Source organism: Lagenorhynchus albirostris, chromosome 13 (genome assembly GCF_949774975.1).
Source record: "Lagenorhynchus albirostris chromosome 13, mLagAlb1.1, whole genome shotgun sequence".
NCBI classification, from domain to species: domain Eukaryota; kingdom Metazoa; phylum Chordata; class Mammalia; order Artiodactyla; family Delphinidae; genus Lagenorhynchus; species Lagenorhynchus albirostris.
Genome location: NC_083107.1, coordinates 4,722,072 through 4,741,370, shown reverse-complemented (window position 1 = coordinate 4,741,370; position 19,299 = coordinate 4,722,072). Strand labels below are relative to the sequence as shown.

Below are 19,299 nucleotides of genomic sequence, written 5' to 3'. Positions count from 1 at the left end.
GACATCGTATCTCCATTTAGCTGTGACACTGGCCAAAACAAATGAATAAGCCTCACAGGATATCTTCTAAGTTATGAAATACTTGGGTGCCACGTTGCAAATGCAACAGCTAGATGTTGCGCTGGCAAATAAAGGTTTTGTTTTTTGTTTGTTAGTGGAAATGTCAGAGAATTAGATTATATGTGGGGACATGCAAGATTTCAAAACTGTAACCCCCAAACCAGAAAAAAATGTATGGCCAAATTAGGTTAGATTAATTTTGAAAATGAAGAGTAATTCTGAGGAGTCTTAAAAAGACGATATCTGCCAATGAAACCAGCAGGCACTGGAAGACTTCTGCTTAACTTGGCAGAATTCATGCCTGCCCAAGAGCTTGGATTTAGTTATTTATTAGAAGCCCTTGTCTTGCTGAGTTATTATAAACTATTACACTTTTACGCTGGATGGTGTCATAGTGGTTAGAAGCCAGAATTGTCTGGTTCTTTACAGAAAAGAGGCTTAAAGGAAATTAGAGCTGCTTATTTTGTTTAATCTCCCAGTCACAATCATAAGAAGGAAAGCTTTACCACTCTAATCTCTCTCTCTGTTTTTAGTTGATATTAGAAAAAAAAAAAGCCTTGTCGCTGAGGTTCAGCAAGTCTGGTTTCAAACCCAGCCACAACTGGGTGAGCTTGGTCAAATGATTTCACCAGTCTCGTCCTTGGTTTTTTATTTTAATCTGTAAACTTTGAAAGATGCTAATGCTAAGTACCATGCAGTATTTTACTTTGAATGAAAGGACTTCATTGCTGAATAACGGACTGAATTAAAACAGTAGCTTTTATTTATCATAATAGCTAGACTTTATTAAATGCTTCTGCAAGATGTCATGATTATGATATTAAAACTCTAACTGAAACCTTATTTAAAACTAAGAAATCAAGGTAACTGTGGCCTCATCTAGATGAATAAATGTCTAAATTTAATTTCAAAATTTTAAGATGTTTTAGGGTACAAAATATAAGTTCGTATTCAAGTGTAAGAATGTTCAAGTGGGTATCATTTTATTTAGAAAGAGAAAAATATTGTATATTAACGCATATATGTGGAATCTAGAAAAATGGTACAGATGACCTTATTTGCAAAGCAGAAATAGAGACACAGACATAGAGAACAAACATATGGATACCAAAGGGGAAAGGGCATGGTGCGATGAATTGGGAGATGGAGATTGACATATATACACTATTAATACTATGTATTAAATAGATAACTAATGAGAACTTGCTGTATAGCACAGGGAACTCTACTCAGTGCTCTGTGGTGACCTAAATGGAAAGGAAATCCAAAACAGAGGGGATATATGTATACGTGTAGCTGGTTCACTTTGCTGTATAGTAGAAATTAACAGAACATTGTAAAGCAACTGTACTCCAAAAAAGTTAATTAAAAAATGTTATCTCGGGCTTCCCTGGTGGCGCAGTGGTTGGGAGTCCACCTGCTGATGCAGGGGACACGGGTTCGTGCCCTGGTCCGGGAAGATCCCACATGCCGCGGAGCGGCTGGGCCTGTGAGCCATGGCCGCTGAGCCTGCGCGTCCAGAGCCTGTGCTCCGCAACGGGAGAGGCCACAGCAGTGAGAGGGCCGCGTACCGAAAAAAAAAAAAATGTTATCTAGAGCTTACAGTGTCCTGGGCACTGTTCCAGTCTTGCCTGCTCCTGACTCTGTGGTCTCAGTGCCAAAACTCATGTTCTTGACAAGTAAGTCAAGAATAACAATGAACAGATCTAATTCCTTGAAGTGACGCCAAACATGGTGGTGAATCTCCCAGCAGTGACCAGACTTTGCATCTCTTCCTCTGAGAGCACACGACTGGTGTCGCTGCAGGTAGGGATGCCTGTTCAAGAACATTGCCAACCACAGGGGAGTGGGGAGAGGGGGATGGTACGGTCAACTGGTTCCAAAAACCTACTAGAATTATTCTTTGGCTGTACCTCCTCTCTTGACCTTCTTCACCTGGTGGCAGGATGATTTAGTGGTCAGGAATCTAGCCTTTGGAGCCAACCTGCTTGGGTTCAAATTCTGGTTCCTCTTCTTAGCGTAACATGACTTGGACGGTTTGCTTACCCTCTCCGTGTCTCAGTGTCCTTGTCTGTAAAACGGCCATAATAATGGTAGTGCCTGCTTCATTGGGTGGTTATGGGAATGAAGGAGTTAATACATGTAAGTCATTTAGAACTGTATCTGGCATAGAGTGAGTTCCAGAGAAGGCTTAGCTTTCATTGTTATATTATTGTACGGGTCTGGGATTAGTCCCTGAATCCTTCCGGGATGTGGTGAGTTTTAAAAGTAAGTCGAATTTACCCATGATTGACTCATACCCGCTATTCCTAGCTAAAAGCAAATCTTGCGGTTAGCATTTGTTTTACATGGAGCCCAGGAGTTGAGGGTTATGATTTTCCTTGTCATTCCCCTTAAGGCAGCCTTCGTACTCAAAACTTCCCTCTATTTCTCTGAACTCCTTAGAAAAACTTCTTTTTCCCATCCAAGAGCCCTGTAGGGATTTAAATCTGAGTATCTGGAGTCTGTTTCTGGATGAGACTGTGTCAATTCTGGACCCTAAACAGAACATTTGCAGAATCCCGTACAGTCCTGTTTACTTCTCATTGCTTGCCCCCATGTTGCTTTTGAAACTCTCTGCACCAAAGCTGCCGTAACTGGCCGCGCCTTCCTCACTAGTGTCTGCTAAATGAAGTGTCAGAGGAATATCTGGAAGAGCGGTCTCGAGGGCCCCAAGGTTTCCAGATCATTTGGAACTCAGTGTAATAATATCAGTGCGATCAACAACAAGCATTAGCTTGAGTCACTGATGCTAAAACAGGGAAATGATTTGATTACTTTTTCTAAAGGATTATTCAATGTTGTCCCTACATCTAAATATTTATGTACCAAGGTCAGAATTCTTGGTACATGGTGCACCAGCACTTTTGAACAAGTCATGAATTTTGGCTAGAAATCAAATTTCAGGGTGGGTGGAGTGGTGAGTTGAAGGATGTCTTTGAGTATCTCCCCTTTAAAATAAAAGAGAGCGTGCAAGTGAGTAGTCTGCAGGGAAGGAGCTACAAGATCTGGAAACTATTCACAGCTCAGTCATTCACTTGAAATTCATTCCTCCTGCCCTTCAGTTTGGGTAAGCATCAATTACTTATCTAAAATCTGTAGTGAAAACTTTTCCAGACACGTAATAAGGAAAGTATCAACAATTCATGTTTAGAGGAAATGTGCTTTCTGAAAATATATTAAGGTTGTTGTATTCATTCTATATTTGTCAGTTTCTGTATTGGTTCCATCTCTCTCCTAACTTTTTAAGGAAAAAATGATATGGTTAAGTTATCCTTTTGCTGAAAGAAAAAGTATGTCATTATTTTTCACAGACCTTCAACTCTTCTTAGAAAGCTTTTGGCGAATCTTGGGGATAGGCAGGGGCAGGGACACATTTCTGAGGGTTTGGTATAGTGTCCAGGGCAACTATTTGATGACTGTTTTACCCATCTAAACTTTCCTCTATTCCTTAGTTGCTTTGGGATGACCGTTTGTTTGCCTGTGTGCTTGAGGGCAGGCGGGAGTCATGTGTGTGTACACACAGCTGCCATCCTGTGTGGATGTCTGGGTTTCATATCTGCATTTATAATATTGTATTTTCTAAGGTCTGTTGAATTTTATAATTTTCTTTTTTTTCAAAAATAGAAACCCATTTTTTTCCTCTTAATTTAGCTTTGGTACATTCTCACGAGACGGTGATATAGCATGGCTGTCGTAAGCCCTGCGTGGTCCAAAAGTCCAGTAGGAATAAATGCAATGATACGTGTCTGAAGTCTGCTCCTATACATATTTATACATATTAAAGATCTGTTCATGAATAATTTTCCTGGGCGGTATTGAGCAAGTAAAAATCATGGCTGTAAATATTTTGCTTGTGATTTTGTCTGACTTATTTTTTGGTGTCTTTTTGTCAGAGATACTGACAACTCTTTCCAACTATAAATCTTAGGGAATACCATCAACCACCTAGAGGGGAGCCTCCCCATCGTGTGTCACAGATCTGCCTTGAATCGTCTTGAGAATCGGTTACCAACACTTGCTCTAGATTGAGAAACTGAGAATGAGACTTTGGGTCTTGGTAATTCCAGCAATTCTCATACCTTCCACATCAGCTACATTTAGTAAGTATTGCTTTTGAACTGACATTTAAAATTTTTTTAATTAAGTAATTCCAAGAACATTTGCCTAGTTTTAAATTGCCTGCTTCCAATTGCCCTAGCTGAATGGTAACCTAGAAAATTCATTTATGCTCTGCAGTCATTCTTCATCACCAATCTATCAGGATATATATATATATATATATATATATATATATATATATATGCCCATAACAAATATAGCATAATTTTAATTTTACATATTCAAATGCGTCAAAATTTAATACGGTGCCTGCACGTAGAAGGTATTGACAGCGTTTGTTGACTGACAACACACTTTGGTAGATGACATGGATGCTTTCCTTTGGAGCAATGTGAAGGATCTAGCTCCAAATTAAGTCACTAATCTGTGTATCCATTAGAATATTTCCTAAAAGATCTTAGATCATTTACTTATTCTTTCTCAAAGTGTGACCAGTTTCTAAATTTAATCCTAGAAGGGGATATTTAGAATACAGAAATTGTAATCCTTTTTATATGATCACTTCAGGATGATATTTATACATATTTTTTATTTGCAGGCAAATCATCTTGGGGCCTGGAAAATGAGGCTTTAATTGTGAGATGTCCCAGACAAGAAAAATCTCGGTACCCTGTGGTCTGGTATTACTCAAAAACCAACAAACATATTACCACCCAGAGAAGAAGTCGTGTAGTTGCCTCAGGGGAACGTCTTAAGTTTCTCCCAGCCAAAGTCAATGATTCCGGATTTTATACTTGCATTATCAGAAGGTATTATCCAGTCCTGTTCCTTTGTCTTTCAGAGTTGATAGTCTGAGCTGCCTCACTTCCCTTCTCTTTCTAGACCTCTCTGCAGCAGTTGAATTTATAAAGTGATTGGAATAAAAGAGCACCTGAGGAACACCATGAGGTTGGGCTTTAGGTGATGGTGAACTCTCTGGATGTATAATGACAGGGTTTAAGTTGTAGCCCAATTAGAAAAAGACCTAGCTTTTCTAGTGACCAGGAAAACTGAGAGCAGTTGCTCACGTTGGGCTCCAAATCAGAACAAACCAGCAGCCTAGATGTGGGGTGTCAGGAGGCTTATGATGGGTGTAAAAGGGGGGTCATCCGTGCCTCCCACGTGAGGGGCAAACCCAAGAAGTTTACCTGAGACTGGGGGCCCACAAGTCCCTCACTCTACATGTAAATTGCCAACTCTTGTGATTTTGCGCCTGTTTGGTACGTGCAAGGTGTCAGATGAACTAAGTCAAAAGGCAAGATGGGTACAGTTAGGTGCCTAGGTTCTGAGGTCAGACAGCGTTAGTTTCAAAGTCACGGTGTGTCACTAGTTAGCTGCGCATTGCTGGTAAGTTACTTCTCCATCCTTGTTTCCTCATCTGTAAAATACACGTGATAGTAGAACCCACTTCAAAGCGTGGCTATGAGAATAAAATGAGATACACAGTAAACTCTTAATAAATACTAATTATCTTTATTATATCAGGTCTCAGTGTTACAGCACGTACAGCGTATACAGAAATGGTGAGGGAATCATTTTAAAGGCTACTGTAGGGGTTGCGTTGTACCTAAAATGTAACAAAAAGCATTTAAAACTCTAGATTTTAATGATTATTTTAGAAGAAGAACCACTATCTGTCAATTGTTTTAGGAAGAAAAGCAATATTAAGTAAAAGTTAGAGCTGGGTTAAGTTATTTCATAACGCTAAGTGACTTTTTAAAAAATTGTTTGATTTATTTTCATAGTCCTACCTCCAATAAGACTGGATATGTGAATGTCACCATTTATAAAAAACAACCAGGTTGTGATATTCCAGACTTTCTGATATATTCAACAACATCTGGATCAGAAAGAAATTCCAAAATATATTGTCCTACAATTGACCTCTACAATTGGACAGCGCCTGTGGAGTGGTTTAAGGTAAAAGGAAACGTGCAGGAAATAGATGAAAATCACACCATCAGAATAGGTGGAAGTAAAGAATTACTGAAAGTGGACTGGAACTTTTCATTTCAGAATTGTGAAGTTCTTCAAGGACCCAGGTACCGAGCACACAAGTCATTTTTGCTGATTGACCGTGCAAACAGCAAGGACACTGGTGATTATACATGTAAATTTATGCACAATGAAAATGGAGTCAATTATACTGTGACTGCAACCAGGTCATTCACAGTTATTGGTAAGCTACTGAATTCAACAAAATGCAATACTTGGAAAAAGCTAACGTGACAGAAATTGTGTCCTTCTTGTTGATTTGCCGGTACTCCATGCTCCTCCCCAAACTTCCTCCTGACTCATCTTATGTGTATTTTCTAATGTGACGCAAAGAGATTTTCTAAATGCACTATCAAGATGTAAGACATTTTGGAGGGAAATTACGCTGCTGATCCAAAGCCACATCTGTTCTGTCCTCTGTGGCTTCATTTTTCAAAGATAATGTGATCTGAATGCTAACCTAACGTTTTTTTGAATGGCAGTACCACTATTTGGAGAGCAAGATTAACTCTTTGTCTCGCAGTTTGTTGTCAGAGGTTCTGTAAATAGAGGAAAATCGATTTCACCTCTGTCATGACTAGCCGGTTAGAAGTTGAGTGAGAAGCTTTATAAAGAGATACATAGATATTGTTGGCTGATTTGCAATCTCGATTTGCAATGCTTTCATCATCATCCAGGACCTTAAGGAGGTCATTTAATTCTACCTTTTTTTTTCAAAATTACTTTAAATTCTATAAAAGTCCATGAGGGGTGAGACTTCACAGTCAAGCCTGTTAAATCTACAAAGAGTTGGGGTCTCCTTAGCAGAGCTTGATCTATGGGTGGAGATGAAGCAGGACCTGTATGTCTGGCAGATTCCTCAGGGCAGAGCAGTCGTGGAGAGGAGTTTTGGTTTGTAGTTTTCCAGTGCCCCACCGCTGTAAAATAGGCATCGCTGGACCACATTTGTGTTAGTACCTCTCAGTGTTCAACATCAAAACCCGCAGGGGTCCTTAATCACACCATCCCGAAATAAATGAGAATCAAGGGGTGCGGGAACGCAGCCGTGCATTCACCGTGTCTACGCGTCAGTGCCACAGGCATTTGAACTTCCTGATAGGGTGGGCCACACGGGTGGAACGCTGTGAGCGGAAGTGTGGACTTACGTGTTTATCACTTCAGGAGTCGTTTGAACTCGTCCCTGTAGCGTTCGTTATGCTTTTTCCTATAGAATCGTCGTTTTCTGACCATTGCTGCGTCATGCAATTAATTTAATGCTCCGGATGGCATTTGTTTTGATGATAAAAAGAGAATAGAAAATATCATAAAACATCACAGGTAGTAAGAGGACGTATTGCTGGAACGTTTTTGTTTTGCGTGTGTGCGCGTGTGTATGTTGTGTATTTGTTGCCATGGATCACAACGAGAAAAATCTGAGAAACATCATGTGAAAAAGGACAGAAATATGGAAATACAAGCTTTATATTGATGACCACCCAATGCTTGCCTCATATTTATATTTAATTAATTACATATTTATATTTAAATGTTTAAATATTTATATAGATTTACATATTTATATTCTCTTTGATTTCAGATAAGCAAAGCTTTTCTTTGCTTCCAGTAATTATAGCCCCTCCACAGAATGAAACAAAGGAAGTGGAAATTGGTAAGAAAACTTTAAGAATACTGTCAATGTTTCGTCTGGAACATCTTTCCATATGACCCCTGTTCTGAATTCCCCAAGCAGGGGTCAGGCTGTTACCACAGCGGATCGTGAAGATTAAATGAGATGCGTATTTGGAAACACCCACCTTGGGCCCTTGCTAATAGTAGGAATATGTGGTCACAGCAACGTACGGCACTTACATTTGTACTGCACTGGGCTCTATTTTATTTACTTATTTTGGTGCTTTCATGTGTGCTACCTCATTTCCCTCTCACTTCTATCCAACTGTCCAAGGAGGTAGATATCGTCCCCACTTTATGCTTGTGGATGCCTAGGCTTAGAGAGGCTCAATGACATACCCAAGGATGCGGCGTGAATAAATGGTGATGGAGGAGAACCCAGATTGTATGCCTCTGTCCGTCTCTGCTTGTCCTGGTTCCCTGAGAGAATGGGGTCAAAATCAGAGTTCTTAGCACGTAAAGCAAAACGACGCTGACTGCCTCAGAGCTGCTCTACTGCTTTGCGGGGTTTTCCACATTCCTCCCTGCTTTCGCCAATGCCCTCCTTCCCATCCGTCGACACGAAGCTCGAGTACCCCCTCCTCCGTGAAATCCCCCTGCCCGCCTCCTTACCTGCCAGGGAGCACGATCACAGCCAGCATCCGGCTCTGATCCAGGGCCACCAGCACCAGCCCTGCTCCCTGCCCTGATGGCTCCCTCTGTATTCCCATGCCACTTGTCTACCTTTCTGTTAAAACACTAGAATACCGTGTGTTCTGATCGTTTGCTTATACCGTTGTCACCTCCCTGGAGACTCTAAGTTCCTCATCCCTCTTCAGATGCTTAATTCTTGACACAGAGACGAAGAACTCAGTAAAGGATGGCTGAGTACCCAACCCAAGGCAGGAATCAGCCCTTAAGCTTTTAGTTCTGAAAGGAGGAAATCTCAAATTAACAGGAGTGGGAGTGGAGAGGCTCTTGTTGGACGATTAAGCAGTGGGATTGTGGCTGATTCAGGTGAAACGGTTTTACCGACAAAGGTAGCTTACAGAGAGATGAAGGGAATTCCATAGGAGAAGAAAGGAGTGGAAGACATCCAAGGAAGAGGGGATATACACATATACATGTGACTGATTGATTCACTTTGCTGTACAGCAGAAACTAACACAACAGTGTAAAGCAACTCTACTCTAATTAAAAAAACAAAAGGAAAAGAAATGGCAATGCGTAGTAAGGGGAAATCTTAGATTGTAACGTGGCATTGGTGAAGCCTCTATAGTTTCCACTGCAGGGGAGAGGGGAGAGGGGCCTGAGCTTCAACCTGAACTGTGAGTGTGATGAAAACGATGGGAGACGGAGAAGGTGGCAAAGCGAGGGCAGAGAAGGAGGAAGGTGCTGAAGATGAGGAAAGGAAATGGGAATCAATTCATGACACACACTAGACGTTCAATGACTTTTTCTCACCTGCAATTAAATTAAGTCCTCCCTGCAGAACGGACTTTTATTGGTGAATCGCTTTCCTTCTCATCTAGGAAAACCAGCAAACCTAAGGTGCTCTGCTTGCTTTGGGAAAGGCTCTCAGACCATGGCTGACATCCTGTGGCAGGTTAACGGAAGCAACGTTGAGAACTTCGGTGAAGCAAGAATGCAAGTGTTGCAAGAGCAAACTCAAAGGTATTTTGCAGTCTCAGTTAAAGCATCCCCTTCCCTTCCCACAAAGTTTGCAATTGCAAAATAAGCACTGAAAGTAACAGGTTGTCTTACTAGTTCTCGCAGCGAGCTGACTTGCCTAAACGCCGTGTTAAGAATAGCGGATGTAAAGGAAGAGGATTTCTCACTGAAGTACGACTGTCTGGCCATGAATTTCCGTGGCCTGATCACGCACACCGTAAGACTAAGGAGGAAAAATCCAAGTAAGGCATGTCTCTGAGACTTGGGTCACCTGAGTTTGCTGTTAACAACCGGAAGCTGAATCATATTCTTAGGGAACGGTGTATTGGAGTGTGGCTCTGGGGAGTCCATCAAGTCAGAGTGGTCCATCTCATAGATTGGAGGCAGGGGGAGAAAAGATCTGTCTTGGGTGTAGGCAACAGGGGGACATATTGTGTGTAGAGAATTCAAGACAAAAACGAAGCCACGCCACATTCACTGTGCTTCCCATCCTCGGCACGTCCAGACAGCGTTAAACGAGTCCGTGAGGACGTGCCCCTCCTCTCGGGTGCAAAGGCATCTTGCTTCCACTCCCTCCGTGTATCACTGCGCACACAATGATGGCAGAAAAGTAGTTTGACAAACATTTCCTTCCTGACCACCTGTCAATTTCCTCACTTGTTTGCATGTCCAGATAAAGACACCCCACTGGTTAGATGTAGCATTTAATCCGGTGTAATGAAGGGTGGGGAGAAAATTTTGGTACTTTAACTTGTCACTCCATGTACCACTATGTAGAAATTATGTAATGTGTTTGTCACATAGTCATAGGGAGAGGTAAACTCCCAGTTTATACCCCTAAGTGGGGTATAGTCCAGATTAATTTGGATAAACCCACAAAGGCACAACATGGTTGGGAGAGATGAGAAAACAGACCACCAGTCAGATAGGGTCTTTTGAATTCAACTTTAACCACCGATTTGCAAGCTGTTATAAAACAAACGGAATCATGACTACTGTAGATGATTTTAAATGCTATCATGTTCCATGGGTCATCAGGATTCTGCCAGTTATAACTGTGTCACCCCAGGACATGTGGACCCTGTTGAGATGTCATTTTAGGGTGACATTTGTGGTTCTGGTGGGCACGGAAGATCCCGCAAGAAAGAGGAAGCCACCTCCACCCCTAGCACTGCCATGCTGTCCTTATCCCCATGCTTTTCTCACATTGTCATTATATGAACGTTCTCCGGGTGCCTGTGTATTGGAATTGTTTTCACGTTACATGTACTTGGTGATTTTGTTCCTTCTAATTCATCTGTATATGCTACCTTTCACCTGTGTTTCTTCAAAGCAACACAATTATACTCTGTCTCAACAACTATGTCGATTAAACAAAAACTGTTACAACTGCTCTCAAAGGTCACAATGAATTCCCTTATTTCTAATCATACAATAAAAGAAATTACACATTGTCCTGAATTTTAAAAACAAAAACTAAAAAACCTGTGTCCCCATATTATTAAATATCATTAAACATTTGATACTACTGCTATTAATAATAATAGTACACATTTATTCATTGTTCCCTAGGTACCAGGACCTGTCATGATTTCCCATATAATTTTTCATTTATTTTATCAAAAATCCACGATGAAGAGACTATTACCATCATCTAGTTTTATAGGTGAGGAAACTGAGGCAAAGAGAGGTTGAATAATTGGCCAGGCTGCAGTTACAGAGCCAGGATTCAAAGGCAAGCAGTGTTTCCTGTTTATAAGCTCTTACAGAAAGTATTCAGTGTTTAGTCAACACGTACAAGGATCACTTATACATTTATAAAATAACTAACATTTAGGAAGATACTGAACTTCAACTTGCCTTAAGGTCTTGGATTAACTTCTTTCTTCTAGTTAGCTAGTCACATGCATAACTACTTCACAAGAAATAGGGATTCCCGGCATGCATCCAGATAGGATTTGTAGAAAGAGTGACCTGGAAAGGAATCCTGTTGAAATAATTCACTTAGGGAGTATTTATCATTTAAACTGATGACAGTGCAGACACTAGGCTCACTCACAATTTTCAGTTTTGGATCGGTTCACCTTGGTCATTCTTTTTTTAATTAAAAAAAATTTTTTGACCATGTCATGCAGCACGTGGGATCTTAGTTCCCCGACCAGAAATCGAACCCGCACCCCCCTGCAATGGAAGCTCGGAGTCCTAACCTCTGGACTGCCAGGAAAGTCCCCACCTTGGTCATTCTTGATTTCATAGTGTGGATACACAGGGAGCTGGTGAACTAATGAAGGGATTTGCAAATACAGACTAGGGATTTTCTATGGCAAAACTGGGAGCCTGTGTTTTGAGATCAGATGAAAATGAAAAGGGAGCTATCTAGCCAAATCTCATTTGAGAGTCTTTTCACATTTATCTTTAAGTGGGACTATTTGTAAGATGGGATAGTTAACGATTCTAAGGAGGGAAGTAAACTTAAAACAGCCAAAAATACTATTGACGAGCACCGTTCTTACATTCAGTTTGTATATATCTGATTCAATAAATACGGGGACCATCTTGCATATATACGTTATGAAGCAATGAGTAAGGATAAAAGTTCAGTGATGGCTAATAATGTTCATCAGAAGGGAAATATAGGGCATATTCAGGACCTAAAACCCAGTCATTTGACTTCATCAAATACACATTAGAGACTTAGAGAGCTCTTGTTTCTTCCCTGCTTTCCTATGCCACCAAGCCCAGATGCAGTAAGTCCCCAAGACCTGTTGATTCTTTGTCCTTAACGCCGCCAATGCCAGGTCTGTCCATTCCTTTCTCATTATTGCATGAATCTGGCCCCTAATGCAGAAACTTCTCATCCCATTCGACTCCGAGGACCTGTGAGTTATAGAAACAAAACTTCCACTACCATCAGATTAATCTCGCTTGTAAACCACTTTCACTGTTAGCGAACCACTCAGCACTCTTCAGTGGCTCTCATGACCAGAATAGAGACAAAATGCTGTAGCTGGAGCCTCAAATCTGATCAGAACCTAGCCCTAGACCCACCATTCCAATCATATGTTCCAGTAATTCCCCAAACTGCATCATCCCCCTTCCTCAGAAGACACACCCCGTCTCTGCCCTTGGGCTCACAGCATCCTCTCTTGCCAGGAATACATTTTTTTTTTTTTGCAGCTATCTAAATCTTACTCATCCTCCAGAGACCTTATTCTGCAAGAAGCCTTCACTGCCCAATCCAGCATGGAGTGAGCACACCTTCCTAAAACCTCTGCTAGCTAAAACTAATGCTTTCACTTCCAATCTTAGCTAAGTTTACATGTGTCTGTCTTTCTCTTATGCTTTGAAAATCCCCTACAATGCCTAGCCTGGTGCCTTGCACAGAGTAGGGGCTCACTAAACATTAATTTACTGATTCTTAAAACAGCCATGAAAATGCCATGTAGGCATCCCTTGTATAAATCTCTCATCCCAGTGGAAGCCAGCATCCACGTATTTATTTTCTCCTGTTTTAGGAATAATAATGATCATTTTTCTCCTCCCCCTATCTTTTGAATAGTGGATCAACAAAGCACCTACTATGTGCTTGCAGGATTTAGCATATTATTCTTGCTAATCAATGTCTCGGTGGTAATTCTAAAAGCATTCTGGATTGAGATTATTCTGCTCTGGAGAGACATAGCTAGACCTCACAAAACTAGGAACGGTAAGTGGCAAGTTTCAAGTTTTCTTCAAAAGAAAAGGTTCTATAAGGGCTGTTGGTTGTTTATCGAATAATCTCTTAATAGTTATGCTACTTAACACAGATTCCCTTTTGCTTGCTAGCATATTATCAATAAACCTTTTTGAGTCCACTCAGAGGACACTCTCCATCCTGCCTTGTCACTCCTCGTGGTTCTGAGGTTCATCCCAACAGCACCAGTTTTCTCCCCCGTAGAATTGCTGTTCTTACTAAATCCCCTGTAGCAGAATCTGCTCCAAGCCCAGAAAGGGCATTTTGGAAAACGGGAAAACTTTATGGAAGTCAAAACATTAACAAAATTGTCCCTGTTTTCCAGATGTGAACAGGTTAGAAAGGTCCATCAGAATGCAATGTATTTTACCAGAAACGCTCTTCCATAAAGAGTCTTACCTACCTACAGATGTATACCCATGAAAGAAGACAGTGCCGCCTGCTTATTTAAATATGAACACCGTTCTTTCATTTGGAGGCAGATAAAATTTAGATTTTCCATATGGGTCACTCAACTAGAGCTAATTATTTGATTTGTGGGAAAGTCAGATCCTTAAAGACTTCTACTCTTTTGCCACCGTTAATTACCCTTTAGCATTTTCACGTCCCCATGGGGAAAACAAAAGCTAAACTTGAGATCTGCTCAGCACAGCAGAAAGCCCCTTAGCCATGAGTATTAATACTTATTAACAGATTATTAATCAAACTTGACAATATGGTTTGAACTAAACTAGTCAGGCTCTTGCCTGTTTTTTATCATTCAGTCTGAGACCGTAAAAAGGAGAACTTTGGGACTAATATTGGTTTCCTGATGACATTTTGTGGCAGTAGATTGTTGTCATGGTCTCTGGATTCTAGATTATTTGGGGCGATGAGATACATTCACCAACAGCCATAAAACTCCCTGAAGAATGTCTACTAAGAGTCCAATGAGAATTTTTGAGGACCAAGTAATAACATTGTGTTCTTTGTTCTCATCTTCAGATGGGAAGATCTATGATGCTTACGTGATCTATCCACGGAACTGTAAAAACAGTCCAGAGGGGGCCAGCTCTGTGGAGTACTTTGTTCACCAGATTCTGCCTGACGTTCTTGAAAATAAATGTGGCTACGACTTGTACATTTATGGGAGAGATCTGCTCCCTGGAGAAGGTAAAACTGTCAACAACCATCAGGGACAGAAATTCACATTCATCAGAAGGATAAGTAATAGGTGGTCTTATCCCTGCCATCATCAGGAGCTGCAATTATTATTCCAGGTCATAAGACTAGAGCTTTTCAATATTTCTCCAGGAGAAGGAGGTACTTACTCTTTGCTTCTCCTGCCCCCATCACCACCCTGATCCTGTGGTCTTCACAGTCGTGTCAGTGATATGAAGACAGGATAAGGCATCCTTGCTTGTGGATTTAGCAGGGTCCAGCCCCTACTTCATTCCCCATGTCCACCACTAGGATAACTGACATCTCTGAAGTCCCTCTAGAAGATTTGAAGGAGGACTTGAAATCCAAGGAATTTTGTTCTACTATCCAGAGGCACTGGCTAAAATATTTGAAAGGACTCAGAAAGGCTTTATGATTTCCTTATATTGGTGACACATCTGCAAATTTATATCCTCACAAGAACAGATAGAATTGTGTCTTCTGTTCCTTAATATTCCTAGTTGATTTCATGTGATTTTGACAGTAGGGTCACAATTCTGGCATTCAGTAGTCGTTCTCCTTTCCCTCCATATTTATGTCAAGTATCTAGGAACCCTCTTTCTCGCCCTTCTCACATTCCTCAGGGACCAGGAAGTGTGTGGAATATGAATAAGGCAGGGACATCATGAGTGTAAGTCCTCTAAAGTCAATGTTTAATAGACTGTGAGTTTAAACGGCATTCCTACTGCAAAGAGGGCTTCAAGTGTCTATGGAATTAAATGTATACACGACAGGTGAATCTGGTTTATCCTGCATTATTTGGATAATGTTAATGGCCTAGTACCAGCTTGGGAGACATGTATAGAGCGCAATTCAGGAAAACGTAACCCACATCTCTCCCGAGGCTCTCTTCTTGCTTCAGCTCTCCCCACTGGCTACCCCTGCAAGTCGAGAGCAATGTCATGTTATTCAGATGCTCATTGCCTGTTACGCGTCTGCTTATGAGGCTGCAGGGACTCCAGTTGTTTGTGATGTCACACCAGGTGTGACATGCTCTCCATCTCTTCTTTCTTAGGTCCGCCGACCTCATTTCTAGTGACACCTCTCCCCAGCCAAACGTGAGTGCCAACTCACGGGTGCTCAAGCTTGTGTGGCCTTTATCGTGCTGTTTTTCGTTTGGAAAAGTTTCCCACCTCCGCCTCTCTCAAGTATGTCCTCTGACCTTACCTCAACCAAAGTAAAACAAAATCCAACAAAACAACACCAAACTTCACTCTTCCCTTAGAAAAAGTTCATGACAGGCCCATGCAGTGTATTTCTTCCCATGACAATTACTCTCCATTTGCTGCTTCAAATTCATTCTGCCCCCTCCTCCATCCAGTGGTCTGGTAGCTGATCCTTACAGAAGGCGTCACCCCCTTGCTCTCTGCTCCACGCTGGGCTTGGCCAATGGGAGGCACTGGCAGGTGCTCGGAGGGCAGGGTGCATCCCTGTTCCCTCTGGGTGGGGTCCCCTGGGTAGCTGTGCCCCTCTCTGCTGAAGCACTGGCTCCTGTCAGCTGGCCATCCTCAGACACGTACCTGCTTTGGGCTCCATCACCGCTCCCCTCCCGTCACACCTGGAGGGCAGTTGTGGCTCCCTGACATCACCTGCTGTGGGGCTCTGCACCATCGCTTGTTGATTTCCTTTGGCTCTGCCCACATCTTTTATAAACTGTCCTTTCATTAGATTCTCTTTAGTCAGTACTTTTGAGGGTGCCGAGCTTTTTGTTAGGATCCTGACTGACACAAGGTCTCTGTCGGGCACTATTCGACATTCATTTCCTGTTTCAGACCATGTGGACCGGCAGTCTTCAGCCTCCACTGCCTAAGAATGTCTTGAGTTGCTTTGTTCATGGTTGTGCTTCCTTAATCATGCTGTTCCCTCCTTGCCGTGAGAGCTGGGTGTTTTACATGTTCTAAGTCCACCCAGAAGTTAAGTGAAATCACCGTGGAGTTGACGATCCATAAACACTGATTTGATAAGGGGATCTGATCTTCCTTAAGATTTCCCTAGTCTGGATCAAATCAGCTTCTAAAACAGAGACTATTAGGGGAATGAAGTGGATCCAGGACTCCCTAGAGACTTTAGTCAGTTCAGAGAAGGAAGGGTTCCTGAGTTTGCACTCTATTTTTTTTTCCCCCACTGTCCCTTTTTATTTTATTTATTTAAGATTTATTTTTCTTGCGGTAACATTCGTTGAATGTGAGTTTCATATGTACAACGTATTTCTACTTCTGTACAACTTACAGCGTGCTCACCACCAAAAATTTAGTTTCCATCCATCACCATACACTTGGTCCCCTTTACTCATTTTGCCCTCCCTGCGCCTCCCCCTCTGGTAACCACTGCTCTGCTCATTGACCCGGTGGGTGTTCACAACCTATGTGCTTCACCATATACTTGTGATTTTTCCCACTTTCTTCCGGTAGCTGATTTCTAATTTCATACTATTGTGATTGGAAAAGATGCTTGATAGGATTTCAATCTTAAACTTATTGAGACTTGTCTGGTGTCCCAACACATAATCTAACCTTGAGAATGTACCATGTGTGTTGAGAAGAACGTGTGTTCTGCTGCATTTGCATGGAACGTTCTGTAAGAAGAGAGTGAAAATTCTAAGTCCCTTTACAACATGTAAGCTAATATTCTAAGAAGATAAGATGTATCGATAGCTAGTGAACCTGAATTCGAAGCCTCCTGCTACATATCTCTACGTTCCCACTGAACTGAAGGACTCTGGACTGCTCTGCCTGGGAGAGAAGAAGGCTTGGGGTGGATATTCTCATCGTGAAAGGGCTGTGTGTGTCCTCACCCCTCCCACTGTGTCTTTTATCACTAGATGTAGCTACCACAGTGGAAACCAGCATTCAGAAGAGCAGGCGGCACATCTTCATCCTGACCCCTGAGGTCACGCACAGCAAGGAGTGTGCCTACGAGTGGGAGATCGCCTTGCACAACATCCTCATCCGGAACGACTCCAAGGCCATCCTGATTGAAATGGAGGCTCTGTGCCCGCCCAGCGGACTGCAGTTTGGGGAGCTTCAGGACTCCCTCAAGCATCTCGTCAAAGTGCAGGGGACCATCAAGTGGAGGGAGGACCTCGTGGCCAACAAACAGTCTCTGAATTCCAAGTTCTGGAAGCACATAAGGTACCACATGCCGGTGCCAAGCCAACTTCCAAGAAAGACTCCCCGCTCGGCATCCTCGAGCGCCCGGGGGGCAGCAGTGCTTGCTTTGACGGCTAATGCACTGCGTTTGGGGGATCCAAATCGCTCCCAGCTGGGTCACGCCTCTGTACCAGACACTGGGGGAGGAGGCTCCAGAAATGGGAGTATCGAGGGTATTCAGACTTCAGGTTTCATGCACTGACTTTACTTCCATTTCCCTGGTTCTGGCTGGATGGAAAATACCCGAGATTTTCATCCTCAGGCTCGCTGTCTCCACCTCACATCCCCTCCCTCGTCTCCCGTGGTTGGTCCTTCTCCATCGTGGCCCAGCATCTTCTCACTACTCTTCCCCTCTCCCTCTCTTTCTCTCTCTCCTTATTCTTTGTTGATATTCTACATTTTGAACATCAAACTGAAAGTTTTAGAGTTAAATTTTAATGTGATCTTGGACACTCAGATCCCCTCAAGCAGAACGCTGGTACTGAATCTTGTTCCCAATGCCAGAATGTGTTCGATTTTATTTGATCAGACGCTTAAGTTGTATCATATCAATACTGTCCATTTGGTTGGAGTACCTTACCCAATTATCATTATATTTAAGTTTTTTTAATTCTAAAATTTCTTTCATATATTTTTATTCTCTTTAGAAATATCTTTTCTTCCTGTACAAGTTATAAAAGAACAGAAAGTGTGAAAGAAAAAATAACAGAAATTGTTCATAAATCCATCATCCTAAGATTATGACTTTTAAACATTTTGGTAAATTTGCATTTTAAGAAATTTTAATTTATACTTAAATATACCATTTATATAGCTGAGATTATACAGCATGTAGTTTTTACATTTTTATCTACTTAAAATCATAATAAAAGCATTTGACAAGTCATTCAAATTTTAACGTTTTAAAATATTCATAGTGTTCCAGCTCCTGGTTGTGCTACAGGTGACATGCCTAATTACTTATTGTTGGATATTTAAGTTGTGTCCAATTTAAATAGTCATCGTTATAAGTAATTCTGCAGTGGCCATATCATTATACTTTATATCTTCCAATTAAAACAATTTTTTTTAATTTGAGAAACTTTTTTAAATTTAATTTTTTTTAATTTGAGAAACAAATTAAATTTGTTGTAACATTTCCATGAAATAAGTAGGGCATTTTGGCAGAAGTGTTTTAGTAAAACTGAAGTCAATTTGCACAGTCAGGGCCACTCCCATCAGTTCCTTGGAGTTCGCACACCATCAGAGCCCACCAGAGCTAAGGCTGAGGGACCCTCAGACTGGGAGTCCTGTCAGAGCTCAGATTTTGCAAGTGGATGGAGGTCCTATCCTCAACTGAGCTGCTCCTGGGCCTCAGTTTCTGCAACTGAAAAGTGGGAGGATGGAGAAGAAGAGCTGTGAGGGCTTTCTCAGCTCCGATAGCCCAGGGTTCCAAGCCCTACACTCACAGAGAGGTTGGGGAACTGCCAGAAGACCTGGCTTCTCATACCAGCAGTGCCACTAACCTCTCTTAGTTTCTTCTTCTTCTTTCTTTTTAAACAATTGTTGACCTATTTTATTTTTTTATTTTTAAATCTTTTTAAAATTTTTATTTTATATTGGAGAACAGTTGATTAACAACGTTGTGTTAGTTTCAGGTGTACAGCAAAGCGATTTAGTTATATATATATACATGAATCTATTCTTTTTCAAATTCTTTTCCCA

The 19,299-nt window shown here is 41.6% G+C and overlaps 1 protein-coding gene across 1 annotated transcript; it reads left to right on the top strand.

The window, feature by feature from the left end:
• The first annotated feature begins 4,067 nt into the window (after positions 1-4,067).
• Positions 4,068-17,797, top strand: IL1RL1 (interleukin 1 receptor like 1). Its single transcript, XM_060169994.1, has 10 exons — positions 4,068-4,202; positions 4,760-4,970; positions 5,946-6,120; positions 6,217-6,379; positions 7,772-7,843; positions 9,375-9,516; positions 9,610-9,755; positions 13,073-13,219; positions 14,231-14,398; positions 17,268-17,797. The coding sequence occupies exons 1-10, from the start codon at positions 4,142-4,144 to the stop codon at positions 17,795-17,797; spliced, it is 1,815 nt and encodes a 604-aa protein (XP_060025977.1). The 5' UTR covers positions 4,068-4,141.
• Positions 17,798-19,299: the final 1,502 nt, after the last annotated feature.

Coding starts and splice junctions, on each gene's coding strand:
- IL1RL1 (XM_060169994.1), top strand. CDS start 4,142: ATGAGACTTTGGGTCTTGGTAATTCCAGCAATTCTCATACCTTCCACA. Junction 6,121..6,216: donor CGCCTGTGGAGTGGTTTAAG/GTAAAAGGAAAC, acceptor TTTTCATTTCAG/AATTGTGAAGTTCTTCAAGG. Junction 7,844..9,374: donor AACAAAGGAAGTGGAAATTG/GTAAGAAAACTT, acceptor CTTCTCATCTAG/GAAAACCAGCAAACCTAAGG.